This window comes from Sporobolomyces salmoneus, assembly GCF_050403485.1.
Source record: "Sporobolomyces salmoneus JCM6883 DNA, S_salmoneus_JCM6883_v1_ctg25, whole genome shotgun sequence".
Taxonomy (NCBI): Eukaryota; Fungi; Basidiomycota; class Microbotryomycetes; order Sporidiobolales; family Sporidiobolaceae; genus Sporobolomyces; species Sporobolomyces salmoneus.
In genome coordinates this window covers 212561-234436 of record NW_027481138.1, presented here as the reverse complement: position 1 = coordinate 234436, position 21876 = coordinate 212561, and the positions used below count along the sequence as shown (strand labels likewise).

The window sequence follows — 21876 nt, the reverse complement described above, 5'->3', positions numbered from 1 at the left end:
TCGCTTTCTCTCTTTCCTGATACCTTTTTCGCATTCGCATACGATACCCAACAACTATCTAACCCGCAATGTATACACTCTTATCCCGCGAGCCTATATCGGTGAACGTCTTTCCCGATCTTGAGGATTAGTTCTCCGACCCACAACTCGTCCTGCCTCAGTCGCCTTCCAAACATCCGATCGAGTTCTTTGAGCTGTTGCTCTTCGAAAGGCGGCGAGTTTGAGGTGTCATTCTGATCGAGGCTTGTCCAGGCGATTGAAGTGTGAAATCGAGGGCTCTCGTAGTAAGAAGGGAGTCGCATCGACTTGAGCTCAACGTCGAGCTTCTTGACGATATCCTTGAGCTATGGTCACGAATGTCAGCGATGAGTGGTCTTTCGGAGCAAAGCAACGATGAAAACACACCTCTTGATAGCCTTGACCGATTTCGATTGCGAGAAACCTTCGAGTTTTTTCGTCATTCTCTAGCATACCGAAAGAGCTGTATCGAGCTTCGAATCTGCCGAAACCAAAAGTGAGCAAGTCTCCCCTTGCAGGCAGGAAAATCAAGAAGAGACGAACCCTTTGAATTCGGCTGCGACTTTCGCGACTGCCGTCCGCAAGTCGGCTTTTTGGTTCGTCTGGAGGTACAGAGGTCGACTCAAAGACACGTGTAGCGAACTCCTTTCTTCCTCCCCTGGATCGCCCTCTGAGTTAAAGTAGGAATGAATGTATCCCTTTTCACTCGGAGGAGACGTCTTGACGTGCTCGATTGCGTTCCCGACGACTCTCCTGAGGGTCGGATCGAGAACCACTGTCGAGATGATGTTACGGATCAGATACGAGGAGCTTGTGAAGACAATAACCAAAACTCACAATCTACGTAGACGTGTGCTGCCCATTGACCCGCCACGTGAGGCTGTACCCGTTTACGACCTTCATGTAACGCTGGAGAATCGGTAGCTCGAGCTGCAGGGAGCTTCAGGGTCAGCTGGCAGAGATCGAACGCAGGAGGGATCAAACAGGCTCACGCTGGTCGGAGAAAGTGTCGTCAAGACTCGGGAGCTTCCTGTAGGAGATCAGCAGGTAAGCTACGGCGACTCAACTTAAGCCGACGGTTCCAGAAGGCTCACCGTTTCTTCTTCGGAGGTTCATTCGACGAACTGAAGGCGTTCGAGGGCTTGGTGTTCATTCTCGCCCCAGAGTAGCTAGCTATAGATTGTATGAGCACTTTCGAGCACTCATTGACTCTACCAGAGGTGAGATCATTCAACATCAGCGTTTTTAGATGAAGAATGGTTTGGGCGGAGACTCACGAATCTCCCTCCAGATGCTCTCCTCTGGGTTGTTTGTGCTACTAGTAAGCGGAAAATGTGTCCTATGCCGATCGAAGTAGACTTTGGCGAAGAGGTTTCGACTTCTTCCAGAAGGAGTTCACCTTGAGAATCCGTTTCGGTCCGCTTCCGCTTTTCCGGTTCGAACGGCGACAAACCCGTTTGAGAACTTCAGATTGCAACGAAACGTGGTGCTTCGAACAACGTGGGAGATCAAGCGGCGAACAGCGAGAGGCTCTCTCTTGCTCTCTCTTTGCTCTGCTCTGAGATCCGTGCGCCTGAAGGAAGTGACTTTCCCACTCTACTCGAGTCTCCCTCGGCGCTCGCAGTCACAACGACCCTGTCTTACTGTAAGATTCAAGCGGAGATTTCGCTAACGATTTTGGCGCGGATCGATAATCAGAAATCTTATCGACGAGGGTGAGATGATGTACTGTACCTGATCTTCACCGGATCCCGCCGGAAGAAGCGATTCTCCAAAGCTCAAAAGCTCGTCGAACTTCGCTCTCCAGAGCTCAAGGAGCTAGCGTACACTGGGCGAAGAAGAAGAAGTCAGGCTGGAGGGGACAGACGGTCTCCGTCGGAGTGAACCGTCGCCGAGGGGATTCAATCAAAAACACTCACCGAGCGAGCGAAATCGAGGGTGTGAATCGAGAGGGGGAGAGAGAGAGGCGGGCGACGAATCCTTCTCATTGCCGGTTTTCGTTTTCCGCACGAACGCAACTCAGCGGCTTTCCCATCGCAGCATAGCTCACACTACAGACGAGACTAATCCAAGTGGTTGCAAGTCGGAATCGCCGCCAGAAAGTGCGAGTCCGCGTCGGAATGTCTGAATCCTTGGAGTGCTCGACGCTAAACTTGGTTGCAAATTCGCTCGTAGCGATACAGCATCCAGCCACAGAAGCTATCGTACTTTGCCGTAGACGGTACGACTTAGCTAGTAAGGGTTCCAGCCGAACGAGGGGAAAGTACGAAATCTCGAGCTCGTCGGCGACGTTTCGACGATTCGCAACTTGAGTTTTTTGCGCTGAATGGCGATGGGTTCTCGAATCCACAGAGGCTTGCCGTGTTCTTTTGTGTCGCTAGGGAGACGTCCCGGGGCTCACAATACTCCTATTAGTCAGTGGTAGGGAGTCGAGCCTCATTTCGCACAGAGAAGAAAGGGAACTTTTCTCGAAGCCATACCGAACGGAATTTGCGGACAGACTGTTCCCGTATGGTTGTCCCCGCCATCCGGATCTCGTCACGAGAGCAGCTAGCCTGTCGAAGGGAGAAGTGAAGCTGCGAAGCGATTGAGCATGGATTTCAAACCTCAGACGATTTCCTTCCTTCTGCGAAACTCCGTCTCAAAACTCTGGTCCGGCGTCTGATCTCTAGATCACATTACTCTACTGTACTGTAATGTATCGACTGGTTGAATAGACAAAGTGAACAAGGTTCAATCTTGAGGCGTTGCGACGCAATTACAAAGTGAAGAGCTTTTTGTGTGAGGACCTTATGAGAGGTCTAGGAGTAAGGTACCGAAAAATTTCAAAAATTTGGAAGAGCTATTGAGCAGCGATTTTGCGTAAGGGGAAGCGGTAATTTCAGAGAGAGAGAGAGAGAGCAGTTCTCCCCATTTGCTCCCAGTTTGCTCGCCTGCCTCGACCGATTGCGCATCGTACACCTTAGGTGGTTGTCATCCTAGTACAGGGACCTTTATCCGTGAGTCTCGTTCTCGCTCAGGAGGCAGGAAACTTGGAAAATTGACCGCCTGCAAGGCTCTTCGAATCTTTGCAGCTCTCTAGAGTCTCCCTCCCCTCTCCGATTGCCGCTTCGATCCGTTCAACCGGTACCCTACCCCTATCGGCAGTCCCTCGAGCATGAGCGTCGCCGGGTTCAGCTTCCCTCAACGACTCAGGACAGTTTCAAGCCAATTGAGATCCGCTGCTGGACTAGAAGAACCCTCGGCCAACTACGCAACGCACGACCTCTACTCTCCTCATGGTAGTGAATGGAACCACCTCGGATACCCTGATCACCAACCGGAGGCGTATCACGATGGTTACGGGCAGTTCTCTCCAGAAAACGGTTTCAGCGATTATGGAGCTCTCGACTCGACCTCGCAGGGTTTAGGCTTCAATCTCTCGATGGAAATGAATGGAATCGAGGAGGAATCAGTTGGGTACGAGGTTCAGCCGGTCAAGCGGGAGGAAGGGTTGGAAAGTGCTCCAGAAGCGAGGGAAAGTTATCACCAAACACGGCTTCAAACTCGCTCAACTCGCAACCAGGTAAGCATCTTCGCCGTTCTCGATGATACTGGAGGTGTTGCGGTCGAGGTATGACGAGTTCGAAGCTGACTTCCCACCCCCATTTTTTCTGCATTCATCCGACCCCTCTTTCGATCAACTTTTCGTCTCGTACACAGCCCTACGCAACTTCGGTTTCGACGAGTTTCTCCTCCTCTGGACGCTCTCGTACCTCGTCACTCGCTTCCCAACACTCCGGCTCGATCCAACCCTCGGCATTGTCGTCGCCGAATTCCCCGTTCTTTTCGAACCCCCTTCCCTCTCCCTTCCGCGAGTCTCCCGGTTCGTTCAGCTCTCAAGCCTCGGCTACGATCGATCCAAGCGCCTCTGTTAGGTACACGAGCCCGAGCGCAACCTCTTCTTCGTCGGTCGTCACTCATTCCCGCGCCGATTCAACCGCCTCGAGTCCCCCCGAATCTGTCCTCTCGTCTTCGACTGCACCTCGCCGAACTGGATCGATCTCGAGTAGGACGAGCGCTCGCTCGAATACCCTGAAACATACGAGGAAGAACTCGGGTGTCGCTTCACCAACCAAGAATTTCTCGCCGACGAAAGGGAATCGATCTGGTCGTCGACTTACGAACGCTCAACGTCGAGAAATCTGCCTCTACGCACGAGCGCATCCGAACATGAAGCAGGACGATATCGGTCGCGTCTTTAACTACGAGAGGAGTACGATCTCGAAAACGCTCAAGGAGAAGGAACATTGGCTCTCGGAAAAGTGGGAAGAACCTGAACCGAACGGCCGTAGGAAGCTCGGAGGTCATCGCAACAAGTCTCGTTCCGTCTCGACTCATCCCGCGTCGGATCACGAGGAGGAGGAAGGAGAAGAAGAAGACCTCGCTGGAGAACGAACCCCGAACCTCTCTTCTCTCACCCCTCAAGGCTCTCCCGATTCTCCTCCATTCCCGATGAAAGGTCGCTACCCCGCTATCGACAAGGCGCTCTTTGCCTGGGCTCACGAGCAAATTTCCCTCGGAACGATTCTCTCCGACGCCGCCCTTCAATCTCAAGCCAAAGTTGTCGCCTCGAGGTTGCACGGGTACGAAGCGTTCAAGGCGAGCCAGAGTTGGCTCGAAGGTTTCAAGTCTCGAGCCGGGATCCGAGATGGAACTTTCGTTAGACACGAGTCTGTCTCCGTCCCCGCCCCGTCGATGTCGAAACACAACAGTCGCCAATCGATCAGTCTCGACGACGTCGTAGGAGCTTCTTCGAAGAATCACGTTGAACGAGCGGAGGACGAGGAGGAGGAGGAGGAGGGTGAACGCGATGGACAGATGGTCGAGGCTGAGTCGATGATCAGGAGGAGTGCTCGACACAAGCGACCGACTCAAGCTTCGAAGAGTCTCCACCGTCTTGCGAGTTCGCAATCGTCCTTCTCCTTCGATCATAGTCGTGCCAACTCTCCCGTCGCCCGCAGTACCTCGGACGTTCATGGAGGTACTTTCGGCGACATCTCGATGGAATCCGAATCGACTCCGACCCATTCGACGATTCATTCTCGAGTCGCGACTGGAGGATCTGTTCAACCACTTATGCTCTCTGGATCCGGAACCGACTCGCCTCGCGACGTAACGACTCCTTCTCGCTTCGGTCCTAGCGCTCCCTCTTCCCTCGTTCTCGACGATCACTCTCCCGCTACTGGACTCGGTCGAGCGACGTACCAAGACCATCATCCTCAGTACTCGTACTCGACCGAACTCGAGCAGTCGTCTTTCGTCCCTCCTTACGAGCTCGCAACCTTCCAACCTCATTTCGGAACTCTCTCGACTTCGTCATCTCAATCTTCCCTCGCAAACTTCGATCTCGGCACGTCCACTACATCTTCTCTCCTTCCTGCAGCCGATTACACTGCGTCTCCAGCACCTTCGTTCAGTCACCATCGTTCGGCTTCGACTGCTTCTTCAAACTCGATCTACTCCGGTCTCACTGCGTTCTCTTCGGCGAACGGCAACGGAACTCCTCTTACGAGTTCAGCATACGGATCGTTCCGCACCAGTCCCGGAGATTCGTGTTCGATGCCTTCGACTCCCGCTCACGGATCCTACTTCGAACCGTCTCAGATACCCTCTTTCGCCCCTTCTCCACTTCAACAACAGCCCATGTTCTCATCTTCTTCTTCTCAAACCTTCGATTCCACGCATCAAAGATACCCAAATCAGCAACCTCTCGATCGCTCGACCTCTTCTTCCACTTCAACTTCTCCCGCTCGTCGTGCAACGATCTCTGGAGGAGCTCCTTTCCAAGGTCGCAGTTCGACTTCGACTCCCGCCCCTCCTACTCCGGTCCAGCAAGGTCCAGCTCCGATTCAAGGTTCCGTCTCGCTCGACGAAGCTTACGCATCTCTCAAAGTCGCCCTCTCGTTCCTCGGAGTCAACGAAGGTTTCGCTCGTCCTGCCGATTTCGTCACGTTCAGCGACATCATCGCCAAGATGGAAGATCGTCGCGTTGCGATGCCTGAAGGAGTTAGTCCTGCCGTCCTCTCGACGGCTCCTTCTGCAACCCTCCACTCGTCTTTCCAAAGGGCACCATCGTCTTCGAATTCCCAAACTCTGTCCAACATTCCCAGCCGTCTCAAGCTTACTCGGACTCAATCTGCGAACAGCGTTCCGGTTTACGGAGGAGGAGGTTGGATCGGTCACTCTCAACAACTCCAACGCTCGGCAACTAACTCGATCTCGCTCGCCGAAGTCGACGGTCACTAACCATCTTCATCACCATCATCATCTCGCATTTCTCCCCGTCGTTCCTTCCTCTTCTCTCCATCGTCGTTTTGTAAAGTCGCAACTTCAGAAGTATTCATTCTCTCGACCCTCTTGTTACTACTTCCTCTTTCTCTTCTCTTCCTTTCTTCTTCAAAAGTCGGCAGTTGACAACCCACAGTTTTACCAAACGGATTAGTGTAGTTTTTGTAGTATCGATAACAGCTTTCTCTTTCCTTTCTTCTCTTCGTTCACTCTTGGCTGTATCTCGCTTTCGCGTCCTCTCTCTATCTTTCTCTCTTTTATATCTCTCTCAAGGAAATCAACTGGAACGTCGTTCATGTCTTCTTTCGAGCCTGTCTCCGTTCGCTCTCATTTCTCGCTCTGTTTTGCGTCTCTTCTCAGATTCGGTGCCTTCTACGCCTGACTAGCTGTCTCGTCGTGCACCTCTTGACTGTGTCTACATCACGGCTACTTTGCAACGATCTCGACCTCCTACATCGTTGACGAGCTCGAATTTCTTTCCTCGTTTGGATCACTCTGTCTTGACACGCTTTGCTCTTCAGCCTCGAGTCTCGCTAGATACGACACTCTATGTCTCGTGACTGATCGCAGTGAACAGGCAGCGAACTCGCCCTCTTAACGTTGAGAGTGGATTTTGACCTCGCTGAAAACTCCTCCTTTTCTGAAAGCCAGCATTCGTAACTGCACGCCAGCAGCCGTCCCCCCGGGGCTGCAGTTCCTCGCCTCTTCGGCACGCGCTTCAACCTGTCTGTGGTCGGAACCATGAGAATCAAGGCGAAAGGACTTGCGACAGATTGAGCTTTGCACGATGACACCAAAATCTCGCATGACCGCTTTGCGCTGTTTTCGTCCAACGACACAAGCACACAGACTCAGGAAGCAAGCCGAAGGAGTCACTATGATGTACTCACGACGTGTTGCGAAGTCGTCGCTACTCGCTTGATCCTAAGCTCCGCTCCGGAAACTGTACGGCGCTTGAAGATCCACGAAACGGAAGGCACAACTTCAAAGCTCTTGAACGCAACCGAGACGTCAAGCGGTGTATCGGTCCCCAAGCCGCTTAACGAAATCGGTAGAACGTTATCGCGTCGTATCGTGGTCTGAGAGAAGAACCGGAATTCGACCTTGCGAAGAGAGACAAAACTCAATTATCTTTTCTCCTGCACTTGTTGCTTTCGATCTTCTCGATTAGACTGGATACAGGAGGAATGTAATTTAACTCGTCGCTCAGCTGGGAGAACGGAACGAATCGGAGTATGAGACGACTGCATCTCACCTCGAAGGTTTCAAACCGCGAATTTGGGAGGCACGGAGCGCGACAGAATGTCGAGTTACAAGAGGGGGGAATGCCTTGGGGCCTCCCGAGCTCGTACTACCACCTCAAGGAGAGTTCAGCGAAAAAAAGTTGAGCTGAAAGCAAGAGAATTCGTGCGAGAGATTTTTGGCCGAGGCGCGAAAGGATCTTTCGAGTCGGATAAATTTCAACCCTCTTCAGCTTCATCTCTCACATCATCTTCGCTTACAATAATCTGGAAGCGTGTAAGCTATCTCTCCCGCGCTCGGGCTGGAACTACACGGGAACGCTCAGCTGATAAGCACTCTCTTTTGTTCAACTCAGGTCAATTGACTTCCGCCTCGTCGACTTTCCTTCAACAGAGGACGGGCACAGTCAAATGGCGGACGACCAAGGGGGATACGACTTTGATCTCGAACTGTACTGTATCGTATGCGACCGACAGATCGACCCGACTTCTCCCCCCGCCGATTTCACTCGACAGTCCTCCGCACCTTCCCCTCCCCCCAACCGACTCGCGACTTCAGTCAACCATGTACCGACGGCGCCGAATCCAACTCCTTCTTCCTCGAAATCGAATCATCATCCCCCTCCCAGCAATACGGCACCGAAATTGAAAAGAACCGGTTCGGGTCATTCCTCAACTTCGAATGGAGGAACGAAATCAAACGCTTCGTCGAGCGGAGGCCTCAAGAGGAATAGATCGGTAGGGAAAGGTCACCATGCGGCGGGAGGAGGAGGCGTTCATCGAAGGAATTCTTCACATGCTAATTTGCACGCCCTCGCTCCCATGAAGACGACGACAACAACAACGACTGCGAATGGAGGCAAGAAAGCACCAGTGGCAGGAGCCGGCTCAGCAGCGGAACGGGAAAAGGGTAAAACGAAGGACACTGCAGCGAAGCAGGAGGCGACAAGCCAAGTTCGACCTGCCGAAATCGCTTCGACGCTCTACTGCAGCGAGGAATGCAAGCAGATCGACGAAGCGAGGAATCAACTTGCCGTCGCTCACCTAGGAGGAGGTTCAGATTCGCCAGTTCCCGCTTCATTTCCGCTCCCTTCGCCAAATTCAGGCGATTTCGAATCGGAATCGCCTTACGCACAGATGATTCGGCGGAGATCTTCTGGAGTGTCCTCAACGGGTTCGACTTCTTACGCCTTTTCCTCCGTTGGGGAACGCGGACTCTCTCCTATACTATCTGCCGCACCGAGTTCGAATCCTGCACCTTATTTAGATTCTTCCGGTTTCCCATTCCCTTCCGTCTCCTCCGGTTCTTCGACTCTCGCTCGCACTTCACCGTCGAACGCCATGACTTCGCACCCCTCGAATTCTTCCTTGAACTCTCTCCCTTCGCAACAATCTTATCAGGGACCACCTCCTCTGCTCAATTTCTCCTCCCGACGACAATCTCGTGGTGCTCACTCGTCTGGAGCTTATTCTTATCGACCTTCGCTCATGGAAAGAGTGCACTCGACTGATAGTGCAGATTCCGGCGTCAGCGAAACTCGGAACGCGAGAAGTTTGAGTATCGGGAATGGAGGGTTCTCAGCTGGGCTTTTCAATCGAGTGAGGAGCGTCGATGGGATCGCTATGATGGGAAGAAGTGATAGTGAAGCGTCAGATCGCGAAGGAAGATCAGCGCAAGCTCGTGAGCATCTTTCGAAAACCGTCTCCTTTCAGACCTCGCTTGAACTTTTGTCCGTTTTTGTCGCACAGACCGACCACCTTCCGCTCTTTCCTCACTAAGGAGTATGACTCCAATTTTGAACGGTCCACCTCCAGCCTCTTCAAGCCGATCTCGTCCCCCTCTTCCGACTCACGGTCGTTACAGCGAACCCGGTTCTTTTTCATCATCTCCCGCCGGCGACCGACCTCAAACAGCTCGAATCGCTTCCGACTCTGTAGCAAGTTCCGAATCCCGATCTCGATCTCGCTCGCGAAAGTCTCACCATCCTTCCCTTCCTCCTTCTCGAGCTCGTTCCCGACCGCCTCCGACGACATCTCCGCTCATCGCCGGTTCGGATCCTCCTCAACCGTTCGTAGGATCTCTGCCTGCACCGAGGAGCAAAGGTCTGTCCTTCGGGTCTCCGACAACAACTACTTCTCTCCTTCGACCCGTTCCACTCGCTCTCGAATCTTCCCTCGCACCTCGCCGGACTTCCTCTTCAGCCTCTCTCGCTCTCTTAGGCTCGAGTCTATCGAAATCATACGACAACCGAGCTGGACCTCTCGCAGGATGGAGTGGACTCAAACGAACCGATTCTACAGCAGGGTTGAGCGGTCTGAACGCGGTTGGAGAAATTTCCCTTCCTTCGGGTTCTTCACTTCCTCCATCGAGTTCTTCCACCGCATCGACTTTTATTCCAGCTCCCTCTACCTACCAACAGCGTCATCAGTTCTCATCTTCCTCGAGACAACACGATCAAAGACCTCGACGACCCTCTTCTTCTCATTCCCACCCTCACTCTTCCCCTTCTTCTGCGACCTCCTCGTTCGGTCCCTCGCACTCTTCAGTTCGAACTTCATCATCTTCCCGGAGGTCGACTGCAGCGAGTTCCGATCATTGGCAAGGAATCGTTTCTTCGTCGATTGGTTCGAGCGCAGGAGGAGGAAAAGGAACAAGTAGCGCGATGATGCATAGAGCTCGTTCCGGATCTTCATCGCGACCTGATCGTCCTTCAACCTCAAACTCATCTGGAGGAGGAGGAGGAGGAACTTCGAACCGAATCAAACAGGGCGGATTGACGATGACCCCTTCTACAACGAATCTGACCTCGATCGCCGGTCCTCATCACTCGTCTTCTTCCCTCGCTCCCGCCGTACCTTCGACTACTACTGGATCGACGAATGCCGGGCTGGGAGCCGTCGCTTCTCGTACGTGGTCTTGGACGAACCTCCATGTCCCAACGTATCAAGCGTTGGATGTGTCCGATTTTCGAGCGAGGAAGGAACGAACAGAGAAGGGACTCGGAGATGGGGACCTCGGAAACGGGGAAGCGAACGGAGAACGGGTCGGTTCGAGTCAAGGAGAAGGATCTCAAGTTCTGCCGAAGAAGGAAAGGAAACGACTCTTTTATTTTTCGGATAATGGCGAATGAAACCTCCTATCGTTATTTCTTGCAGTTACCTCGTATGTAGTCTTTCCAGATGCATTCTCGTACGTATAGTCATGTTGTCAACAATTTCATTATTCTTCCACAAACACAATTTTTCAGGTTACAAAAGTTCGCGAGTTCATTCGACAACCTGTCCCTCTTCGATTTCTCCCTCTTCTCTGTCGTCCTCATCTTCAGCCCCTTCCGTTCGCTCCTCCTCCTCCTCCTCCTCCTCCTGAACTTGTCGAGGTAAAAGCTCGACTTCTCCTTCATCAAAGATCTCACTTCCTACGATTCTCAAGACCACGTCGAGAACGTCTTCGTCCGGAACGAGTTTGCGAGGGTGTCGATCGTCCATGACTTTCGCCGCGTCCGAGTCAAATCCTCTTCCTCCCAAGGGGGTCCCGCGGCAGTGCATTGATTCCTCGATAGGGCCCAGATTTTCCACTCGAGATCGTTTCATCGTTTCGATGGCTATCGGCGAGGTTAAAGCGCACTGCATGGAGAAAGATCTGTCAGATTGGTCAAATAGAATGGGAAGTGAAGAGGCTCACGGCTGGAACGAGAAATTCGTAAGGAAGTGAATTTTGGTTTGAGACTGAAGAAACTTTCAACCGCGTGAAATGACATCGAGATCGAGTGAGAGGCGGTTCAAACTTAGTCGAGGAGGAGGAAGAAGTCGAAGGAGTCGAATTCGCTTCGAGATGATGGTGATGGTGGTGAACTCGAAGCGAACCTCGGTTCGTCGGAGGTGCAGGTTCTTCGCTTTCGATGACGTATTTGACTGGATGACCACTTCTTCTCGCCTTCTTGATGATTGGCGTCGAGGGATTCGCAACTTCTGCGCTGGATTCGTCTGATTTACGAGAACGTTTCCCTTTCGAAGACGTCGAGGGCGAGGAGGTAGAAGGAGAGTCAATTGCGGACGACGAAGGGGCTTGTGGGCCGGTACTCGAAAGTCGAGACGAACGGCGAACGGGAGAAGGTACTTCGAGGGTATCAGATGCGAGCGAGCGACGTCCGATGGTCGAAGGCTTGATTTCGCGTGGAGTTGAAGATTCTGGTCGAGATCGTCGGGATGGTCGAGTCACGAGAATGACCTCGTCTCCAGACTCCGAAGAAGGGGGAGCTGCAGAGGGAGATTTGACTGTCGAATCGGGTGAAGGGACTCTGAGTTCGGGAACGACATTCGTCGTTTCCTCTTTCTCCTCAAGTCGTTGGGCTTGAGCTTCATTCGACGTCTCGTGTTGAGTCGGGTGAAGTGCTTCCTCGATGACTTCGGGATCGACCTCAATAAATGGAAAGTGCCCAATCGATTCAGTTTCTGCTGCAAGAGCCTCGACAACGCTCTCCGCGACTGCCTTCGAGAGTTCCGAGTCAATCGGCGTCGACTAGATGCAAGGCGGGAATGAACACGAAGAGTCAGCGTCAGAGTCTGAGAGAGTCGCGCTGCAGAGATCAACTTACCTCGCTCGTCCCTTCTGTCTTCTCGACTCCGTCTTCTTCACTCATTTCGACGACTGCGACAACATCTGATTCCTCGCCTACGATTGGGACATTTTGAGGTGGTTGCACTTCGGCGTCAATGTCTCGGGCGCCAGCTGGAAAGTTCGGAAGCCGCGAGTCAGTCAGGCAAACGATTCAGTTTAGAAGTCGGAAGCGAAACTTACTGGATCTGCTCGAGTCTACTTCATCTGTTGACGTTGAAGTGCCGAACTCGATAGGTCGAGAAGGATCCCACTCTCCCGGTTCGAGAACGTCGTGGATTCGGATCGACGACGATTCGGCACGAGTTGGCGATGCTCCGAGATCGCCGACTTCAGGAAGCTGAGTATCGAACGAACAGCGTGAGCAGCAGAACTAGGAAAAACAAAATAGCGAAAGACGATCTTACCTCTTCGACTTCGCCTTCTTCGGGACCTCCGCCAAAGTCGTCTAGAAACGTGTTGTCCGGTTCATACATCAGACCATTCAAGCTAGACTCCTCATCTGGATTCGAGCTGGCGTAGCTGATAGGCTCAGAAGACGGCGGCTCGGAAACTTGACGCTGATTCTCCTCCTCCTCCTCTTCGTCCAGTTCGTTCTGCCTTCGAAGAGCCATCTTGACCGAATCGAGATCGAGCTCTTCGACTCCTTCGTCTTGATCGCCGTTCGACTGCTTCTCGATGACCGCTTCCTCCTCTTCTTCCTCGCTATCAGAGTTCATCACGATAGTTTCTCCGAATTCGTCTGCTCCTCCTGCGAATCCCAATACTCCGCCGAGTATCTTGTGAGGACTGAGGAGTTCATGGGCGATCTCAGCCTCGCTGCCACCTTCGTCATCTGAAATTGAGGGAGAGGCTTCGTCCGAGTCTTCTGCAGCGATGTCGTCAAATCGAATCTCGTCCGCCGCCGAGGTGAGAGACGAAGGTTCAGGAGCAGGGTGTGTCAAGAAGGAAGGGACTGATTGAGCAGTCGCGAGAGTCGAATCGGAAGGAGGAGGAAGAGCGGATTCAGAGGGAGAGGGAGAACGAGGAGGGGTGGACAACGTGAGAGCTGGGTTCTGAGGCGGTGCCGAGCCCTCGACGATCATCGAGTCTTGTTCCTTCTGCTCTTCGACGTGAGTTGATGTGGAAGGAGGAGGTGGAGTAGCTCCAATTCGACTTCGGTGTTCGACGATTTGAGGTTCCATTTCCTTCTCTTGCGTCTGAACTTCAGGAGTTTCGACGCCCGCGACAGGTTCATCGTCGTCGATAACCATCATTGAGTCCGTCTCGGGTTGGGATTCTTCAAAGTCGTTTGCCTCTTTCGGTTTGACGTCGTGCGAGAGATCGACCATTTCGCTCAAGTTGTGCATCTCGGCGATTTCTGCCTCGTTCGAAACTTGAATCTCGGGCTCGAGTTCCTCGTCTTGTTGTTCGCGAATAATGGGCTCGTCGACATTCGTAACCGCTGATGGGGGAGCTGGCAAGTTGAGAGGTGCGTCGAGGGAAGGAGGAGGTCCATCGGGCTCGTAGCGGAAGTGTGAAGAGAAGTGAGAGAGATCAGGGCCTGAAGGGTGTGCAATCGAAGGCGTGGACGAGGGCGGGAGTGGGACGAAGGGGGAAAGCTTGGGAACTGAGGTTCGATTCGACTCGACAGAAATGGATGAATCAACGTCGGTCGGTTTGTCTTTCGATGTTTGGACGAGCTCGATGGAGCTTGAGGCAACTCCAGGCGATGTCGAGGCCGTTTCCTTCAATGGAGGCGAAACTTTCGGTTCCGAGATTTCGTCCTGAGGCGATTTTGCGTCTTCAATGACGTCTGCGGAGACTGGTCGTTCCGGGAGTAGTGAAGAAGGTTTAGGTGTACCGTCAATCTCGGAAGTCGAAGAGACAGGTTGTTGAATCTCGGGAATCGGAGACGTTTCGTCGAGATTTGCGGCTTGTTTCGACGCGATGGGAAGTTTTTCGGCGACCGACGGCGCGACAAATTCATCATCGTCGACTATCGACAAACCTCCTTCGTCTCCTTGCGTCTCGACTCGATCGGCGCTGTCGACTTGCTCCTTCATCTCCGAATCGACGGTCGTTTCTTCTCCTTTCGGTAGTTCGATCGGTTGTTGCTCATCCGCGACGACTCTTTCGATCTCGAGTTCTTCATCCTGTTGCTGTGACTCGATAGGTTCATTGACATCGGTGACGGAAGCTGGAGGAGGAGGAAGGTTGATCGGATCATCGAGTTTCGGTTGAGGAGCGTCTTCTTGACGGAAGTGACTCGAGAAAGTCTCTTCGGGATGATCAATTGATGAAGAGCCGATACGAAGGGAAGGATAAGGGTTCGAGGAAGACTGGAGGTCGACGAGCTGAGAGGCGATTGCAAGGACTTGATCTCGAGCGTGTTGATCCGCGGCATCGAGATTGGTCTCCTCCTCCTCCTCCTCCTTCTCCTCGAGGTGTTCGAAAGCTGAGCGGTCAGGCGAGTGAGGTTGAGCTTCAGCATCCGACGCTTGATCGAACTCGGACGGTCCTGCTTCTGAATCGAAGTGACTCGCTTCTCCTCCATCCATCTCTTCCATCTGCTCTTCCTCTTCTTCCTCCTGATCGCTCGTATCGAGAATTTCTCCACCTTTATCGATATAGACATCCTGAACGTCCTGAAGCTTCAAAAGAATGTCTTGATACATTCTTTCACTTTGAGCTCGAGCGAGTTGTTTCGAGAGAATTCGCATCATGTGTTCGAGATCGCCAAGGTCGTAATCGTAGAGGAGGTGTAGTTGCCAAGGATCTTCTTCGTCGTCGTCATCCTGCTCCTCTCCATCTTCTGGATCGGAAAGAGCGAATCGAGAAAGGTCGTCCTCGGAGTCGACTGCGGGGGAGGGGAGAGCCACGCCTTTTCCTTTCGCTTCGTACGGAATCCGAGGTCCGAGATCCTGTCAACAGACGGAGTAGAGCGTCAGTGAGAGAGAAACGAAGATTGGAACGAATAGTGCTTACCTCCGAGTCTTCTTCTGAGTAGGTCGCCCTGGCTCCCGACCCTGACCCAGACCCTTCGTCCTCCGAATCAAGTTCTCCTCCAACTACAACCTCATCCCCAGGCACATCTTCCCCAAAGTACTCGCCTTGATCTTCTCCGTCACCCTGAGGAGAATCATCTTTCGCTCCCGCGTTCTCCTTTCCTTTTCCGACAGACTCGATTTCTTCGGCTTCGATCTCAGTCTCAACCTGCATCTCTTCGTCCTGAGGTAACTCCATGTCCTTTTCCTTCTTCGTTTCATCCTCCTCTTCGTATCCCTCAAACACGTTCCCATTCTCCGCTTCCTGCAAGAACGGTAATCGTTCCATTTCTCTCATTCGCACCTGATCGACATCGAGAAAGTCTGTTTGAGCTTCCGGCGGAGTTCGGAAATCGTAGAAGGAGGTTTCGCCTTGCAAAACTGATTCTGGTCGCGGAAGGGAGAACGGGAGAACGGGTGTCGTGATCTGTTCGGCCAGGGGAAGCGAGATAGGAGCGGGTTCGGTGGGTAGATCCGTGGAGGGAGGGAGAACAGAAGTTGCGAATTCGAAAGGTTCAGTGAATCGGACGTCGGAGGGATCGGCGGAACCAGGAAGAATCGTCTGTGTCTGGGAGAGAAGGAGGTCGATTGGTGCAGGTTGAGGTTCAGGTTTAGGTTGCGAAGGGACAGTGAGGTCGGGAGCTGTTTCGTTCGGAGGTTCGTCGTCTGAATCGTCCAATTCAATCGTTCCTAAATTCTCAGGTTCCTCCGCTGCTGCTTCCTCTACGACTCGATCCGCCTCCTTGACACTCTCTTCGACGAGGTCTTCTAACCTAAATCCGTAACTCGCTCTCATCGGTTCCTCAGCTCCAACAAACTCGTCAATCTGATAATCTTGAACCTCTCCAGCTGAATCTTCCCCGAATCCTTCTTCTTCTTCGTACCCTTCGAACTCTCCTCCTTCCGTTCCATCTGCTTCTTGGTATCGAATCGGTCGTCCGAAAGCATCCCTCTTGACTCTTTGCGAAACCGGAGGTAAATCGAGCATGTCCTCCTCGCCTTCTGCCTCTTCTTCTGATCCCTCAAAGTCTTGTCGCTGTTCGTCTCCTGGTTGGTCTGGAGCGTTGACGAGCGATTCGAAAACATTGGCGTGATTCTCCTCGTCTGTCCCCTTCTCCTCTGCCGACAGGTCAGCTTGACCATCGTCAACTTCCTCTTGACTGAAGTAGTCTCGTTCGACGTCCAACTCGTAATCTTCAGGAGCCGACAACGATACCGATCCTTCGTTCCTCGGTCTGAACAACGGCGATCTCTCCCGTTTCGATGACTGACGAGCGCGAGCTGCTGGAGGGTCTGGTGAAGAAGAGAGTCTTCTCGATTCATCGTTGTCGACCGAGACTGATTCTTCAAGTTCGTTCGTTGACTGACGAGAAGAAGAGACGGAAAGGGAAGGGTATTCGATCGGAGGTCGAGGGTGGGCTGAAGGTCGAGCGGAGTTGCGAGATAGAGAATCTGGCGAGGGAGAGCGAGAAGAGCTTGACCTGGTATGGGAAATGATCAGCACGCGCTTGGATGTTGTGAAGGAGAAGAAGGGAACACTGACCGCAGTTCATCCTCTTCGATTTCCTCACTACCAGAGTATTCCTCCTCAGCAGAACTCTCGTCCCCGACGCTCGACATCGTTTCATTCTTCTCTGTTTCCACCTCTTCCTCCTCGTCGCTATCGAGCAGGACGATCTCAACCGGTTTCTTCATCGGTTTTTCGGGTTCAACCGACTCCTCCTCCTCTGACGTTTCCCCTCTACTCTGATTCGGATCAATCTTGACCTGCTGCCCATTCACGAGGTTCTCATTCTCGCTTTCTACCTCCTCCTCTTCCTCTTCGTCATCGTGCTCGACGACATTCTTGATCTCTCCAAACACATCTTTCGTCCCACTCGCCTCCTCTTCCATTTTCTCCCTCTCGATCTGTTCTCGTTCCTTCTCCTTCTCCTTCGCGTCTCGTAGCCTCTGTCTCTCCTCTCGTTCCTCCCTCCTGCGTTTCCTTTCGACCTCCGGATCCAACGCATTCTTAACTTTCTCCCTCAATCCATTCACGAATTGATCGAAATCGTTCGCACTGAGCTTCTCGAACGGGTTGTTCTTCTGGGTTCTTTTCGTCGTCGTTGAGAGACTTGCGAGTTGAGAAGAAGTCGTTCGAAGAGGTCCGAAGGAGGAGGAAGTGCTGAGAGGGGTGTTTTGAGGAACGAGTGGAACGATTCCAATTGGCGTGTACGGCGTCGAGATACGGGAAGGGAGTGTTAGCGAGCGTGGTGTACTGAGTATCGGAGTTGAGCTCGAGGAAGGCGTTCGGAAGGATTGGTGGAAAAGAGAAGTTCGGAGAGCGGCTGGAGGGTAGGGGGAGAATCGAGGAGTCCCTGTTGATGGGAGTAAAGGTCGATGTTCAGAGTGTGTTGATGGTTGTATAGGAGTTGATTGCGACATGGCTACAGCTGAGTTCGGCTCTGGATAGAAGTCAAGTCGCGGAAGTTAGGTCAGCTCATCCCTCTCGACTGAGCTCGTCATGCATCTCTTAGCTGTCTCCGCCATCTCCTGTTATCTACACTGTCTCTATTTTGACCGTCAAGGAGAGGCGGCTCTAGCTAGTGGGGACGTCCGGCTGTCCCGCTACCTTTGCGCGCTGCATTCCCCAGTGCGATCCTCGAGCTCTCCTGCCCAGGCACTCAACAGCAATGATAAGGAGTTGGCTCACCTCTAGCTACGTCGACGCGTGTGAAACCGCTCCAACTCGAGATTGACGTCGATTCCGACAATTTTCCTTTCTCCTTGGTTTCCCGTACTCTTGTGTCGATCTGTCGAAGTTTGAGTGGTACCACTAGACCCTGGCGTGCTTGAAGGGTCTTTTTGCTGAGTTGAAGTTAGAAGTCGAATGATGAGAATATCAAGCTCGCTCTTTCCTCCTCACTATTCACTCAGACTCTCCAAATTCATTATGCAAGCAACAAGACCATCCAACACAGCTCCAGCTTCCCACGGATCCCGCACCCTGACCGTCACCGATGCACCTCCTCAACCTGAAGCCGGTTCATCTTCTTCCGCTCCAGACCCCGCTCCTTCTCTCGAAGGGACCGTCCGAGTGAGAGGGACTGGTCAACCAGGTCAGAGGGTACAATTCACGGCGGAAACGGTAGATAATGAAGGATTGGGTAGGAAGAAATCAAAGAGTCAGTTCTCCTATCCCTCTCCTCTATCTCTGCGAACCTGCTGACGAATTGTGATGTTGAACAGTCTGTTGTATCTATCATAAACCGAAGGAGTTCGACGAGTCTTCGGATGAAAGTGACTCTTCGGGAGAAGATTCGGATTCTTCGATTGGTTCAGCCGACTCGAGGGAAGCGAGACCACAACCCTCGTCGAGACGGAGACGACACCGTCACCATCATCACCATCACGACGGAGACTGTAATCATGGAGCGAGTGAGGGAGGATCAACCACGAGGAGCAACGGGGGAGGGAGTCAGACTGTCGTTGAGTTACCTCCGACGCCGATACCAAACGCTTATGAGCGACAGCCTGGTACGGGTGGAGATAAAGGCAAAGGTGAGCTCGTCGTAGAGTCTTTATCATCCGAAAGCGCCTGACGTTTGTTGATTCGTAGGCAAAGCTTGATCTTTGTCGGAGAGCTGTCTTTCGTTGTACATGATTCCGATTTACTGTTTCTTTCTTTCCTTCGCATTCGTTGTTGTCATTCAGTATGGTCCAAGCCCGAAGTGGAGCTTCCCACGCGCAGAGACAGGTCGACTAGACACTGAGATCGAGAAAGCAACCTCTCTTCCGCAAGCTCTTTCTGTTCTCAGCCACCTTCATCTCGACTGTACCGACTCCAGCGATCGAGCTGCAGCGTCTTGTACGCGCGCCGTACCAAGTTTGCACCAGAGGTAACATTTGAGGGGTAAATCACTGCTTTTTGTTCATTATTTCGAAACTGCAAACAAATCCCAACGTGTAGCCACAAATCCAGTCTGTTGCTACAGAACCTCCTACTTTCCATCTATTGCTTCATGACTTCATCACGTTCCTTGAGAGCCTCGGTGACGTAAGGAAGTTCGAGCAATTTCGAGTGCCACTTGACGACGGCGGGGAATTCCTTGTTTGCATCGACTCCCTCGGGGAGGAGAGCGTGGAGACCAAAGTTGTTCCAGCTAGACGACGAGTTCGTGTCAGTCAAGGAGCGAGATAAGGAAAGAAGCAGACGTACGTGATGAAAGCCAAATCGGCGATGGTGAGTTTTCCTCCGACGAGCCATTCTTGTTTGCTGAGAACCGATTCGAGGACAGAGAATACACGTTGAACCTCCTTCGCGTAACGTTCGATACCTGTCAAGGGGAAAGGCGTTGTAAGAACGGCGAAAACCAGCGAGAGCGAAAAATGAAAACTCGAGAAAGTCGACGAAGAGACGCTTACCGTAAGGGATTTTCTCGGGAGCGAACATCTTGAAGTGAGCGGCTTGTCCGAAGTAAGGTCCTTGTCCGGAAGCTTGGAAGAAGAGCCAGGTGTCGAGGAGAGTTTCGTCTTCGATTCCGGAAACGCCGAACTTTTTGTCGGTATCGTACTTGGCGATGAGGTATTTCATGCAGGCTTTGGACTCCCACACGCAGAATTTGTTGTTAGCCGAATCGACGAGCGCTGGAATACGTCCGTTCGGGCATAGCTTCAAAAACTCCTCCGATTTCTGTTCACCTTTCGCAAAATCGAGGTACTTCGTCTCGTAGGAGAGACCTAGGGCCTTCAGAATGAAGGCGACGCTCCATCCGTTAGGTCCTCCTCCGTGCGAATAAAGAGTGAATTGTGCCATGGTCTACAGGGGGGAGAAAGGGAAGGAAAAGGGAAGAAAAGGGAAGAAAAACGAAGTTTGGTGAGTACAATTCGTCCAAGCGCCCTGAGTACAGGACCGCCATGTAGATGTACTGACAAATGAGTTGTGTGTGTGTTGTGAGGGCGAGGGGTGAAGATTGAAAGAGAGAGTGAGAAGAAGAAGAGAGAGAAGCAAGGAGAGAAGTGGAGGAACACGTTGGAGTTGAAATGATTTCGTAATCTCCCCGAATTTTAGGCAATCTCTTATGTAACCGATTTGTGATCCGTGTCACAGCTTGACATTGTTCGCGATAAGAACGAGAACGATAGACGCGACGAGCGAGCTCGGATCGGCTCAGCATCTCGCGACGGTCTATGAACGAGAATCTGCACCTCGTTGTCGCCTCGTGCTCATGCAACACTCACTGGTTTCGGCAAGACTCAAGCGATACGATCGTAAGGTACTGAATTCCACCACAAACCAAAATTGAGACATTCTACAACTTGCTCGATACAACGGATCCACCGTCGAGGGTAATCGTAGCTCCATTCACGTACGCTCCCGCGCGAGACGCCAAGAAGCGGCAAGCACCGGCGACGTCCTCGGGAGATCCAATGCGACGGAGGGGAATTCCTTGAACGATGATATCTCCGGCAGATTCGAGAGTTGCGGCCATCACTGCACACGAGTTACGACGACGTCAGCTCGAGGTCATGATCGCGGTTCTGTAGATTGATGCGAAAGGTGTACATACTCTTCGATTGGAAAGGTCCGCAAGCGAGAGTGTTTGACGTGATTCCGCGCTTCCCGAGATGGTTCGCAAGGACACGACTCATGTGGTGAAGCCCCGCTTTCGACGCACTGTAAGCGAACGTTTCGAGTGCGGGAACTCGAATACCGTCGACGGATCCGATGTTGATAATTCGCTGCGACGAGAATTGTCAGTTCAACGGTTCTCGGCGAAGGTCACTCGACCTGACGGAAAACGACGAGATATGTGTGACTCACAGCAGGATCTTCCCAAGGGCCTTCCTTGCTCGGCAAACTCGCCTCCAACAACGGCGTAAGTTTCTGAGTGAGAAGGAAGACCATTTTCAAGTTTAATCCGAGCACTCGATCCCACGCCGCTTCAGGGTACTCGTCGTAGCTCTGTCCCCAGTTGTTTCCGCTGTTGTTCACGAGGACATTGACATCTGCGGACAGAAACAGTCAGTCTTCGCCAAAAATGAAAACCGTCAAAATCGAAGACTCACGTTTCTCCCGCTTCTCGATCTCCGCAACGAGGCTCTTGACACCGTCCGCCTTGGATAGGTCCGCTGCGATCGCGACGCAAGGGTTGCCCGACACTCCGGGCAATTTGTTCATTTCGTCCGCGGATTGTTGAAGAGATTTCTGATCCCGAGACGAGATGTAGACTTTCGCAGCTCCGGCTTTGACGAACCCTTCAGAGATCTATGAGCGAGAAGGGGAGGGTCAGTAAAGGCGGCCCGGGACGAGGTGGATTCAGCTGCCTCGAGTTCCGGCAGTTGAGAGAGCTTGAGGAGTAGCACTTACCATTCTTCCGATACCCTTACCACCACCCGTGACTACGACAATCTTCCCCTTGACGCTGAAGAGATCATTGGACGACATTTTATGGCTCGGAAGTGGGGCACTTTGAATTGGAGCAGGGAACCGAGGTAGGGAGTCGAGAGACAGTAAGGCGTGTGCGAAAAGTTGATGCAAGGTGAGAATGCGAGAGCAAAGAGCCGAGCGAGGCGAGCGGAGAAGAGAGAAAGAAAGGAAATCGCTTCGGCGCGCAAGAAAAGCCGAAGGAATTTCGCGACGAATGTCTCCTGCGACCCCGAATCA

General features: G+C 52.6%; 7 protein-coding genes across 7 annotated transcripts; 3 read left to right on the top strand and 4 right to left on the bottom strand.

The window, feature by feature from the left end:
* Positions 1-80: 80 nt before the first annotated feature.
* JCM6883_002539 (HVSL domain-containing protein) lies at positions 81-1171 on the bottom strand (the record flags this gene model as incomplete). The annotated part of the gene is made up of 6 exons (XM_076632375.1): positions 81-344; positions 406-499; positions 562-793; positions 856-948; positions 1011-1048; positions 1113-1171. 6 exons carry the CDS (start codon positions 1169-1171, stop codon positions 81-83), a joined length of 780 nt encoding a protein of 259 aa, XP_076487715.1.
* Positions 1172-3175: 2004 nt separating this feature from the next.
* JCM6883_002538 (DNA-binding domain-containing protein) lies at positions 3176-6306 on the top strand (the record flags this gene model as incomplete). The annotated part of the gene is made up of 2 exons (XM_076632374.1): positions 3176-3583; positions 3721-6306. 2 exons carry the CDS (start codon positions 3176-3178, stop codon positions 6304-6306), a joined length of 2994 nt encoding a protein of 997 aa, XP_076487714.1.
* Positions 6307-8000: 1694 nt separating this feature from the next.
* Positions 8001-10720, top strand: JCM6883_002537 (uncharacterized protein; the record flags this gene model as incomplete). Its single annotated transcript, XM_076632373.1, has 2 exons — positions 8001-9270; positions 9339-10720. 2 exons carry the CDS (start codon positions 8001-8003, stop codon positions 10718-10720), a joined length of 2652 nt encoding a protein of 883 aa, XP_076487713.1.
* A 136-nt stretch (positions 10721-10856) lies between these two features.
* JCM6883_002536 (uncharacterized protein) lies at positions 10857-17654 on the bottom strand (the record flags this gene model as incomplete). Its single annotated transcript, XM_076632372.1, has 7 exons — positions 10857-11213; positions 11272-12108; positions 12185-12318; positions 12388-12544; positions 12612-15107; positions 15172-16711; positions 16774-17654. 7 exons carry the CDS (start codon positions 17652-17654, stop codon positions 10857-10859), a joined length of 6402 nt encoding a protein of 2133 aa, XP_076487712.1.
* Positions 17655-18162: 508 nt separating this feature from the next.
* JCM6883_002535 (PPP1R11/YPI1 family protein) lies at positions 18163-18839 on the top strand (the record flags this gene model as incomplete). The annotated part of the gene is made up of 3 exons (XM_076632371.1): positions 18163-18394; positions 18459-18770; positions 18829-18839. 3 exons carry the CDS (start codon positions 18163-18165, stop codon positions 18837-18839), a joined length of 555 nt encoding a protein of 184 aa, XP_076487711.1.
* A 382-nt stretch (positions 18840-19221) lies between these two features.
* On the bottom strand, positions 19222-20025 carry JCM6883_002534 (glutathione S-transferase family protein; the record flags this gene model as incomplete). The annotated part of the gene is made up of 3 exons (XM_076632370.1): positions 19222-19372; positions 19429-19546; positions 19635-20025. The coding sequence occupies 3 exons, from the start codon at positions 20023-20025 to the stop codon at positions 19222-19224; spliced, it is 660 nt and encodes a 219-aa protein (XP_076487710.1).
* A 496-nt stretch (positions 20026-20521) lies between these two features.
* Positions 20522-21657, bottom strand: JCM6883_002533 (uncharacterized protein; the record flags this gene model as incomplete). The annotated part of the gene is made up of 5 exons (XM_076632369.1): positions 20522-20703; positions 20780-20951; positions 21034-21218; positions 21279-21477; positions 21580-21657. 5 exons carry the CDS (start codon positions 21655-21657, stop codon positions 20522-20524), a joined length of 816 nt encoding a protein of 271 aa, XP_076487709.1.
* Positions 21658-21876: the final 219 nt, after the last annotated feature.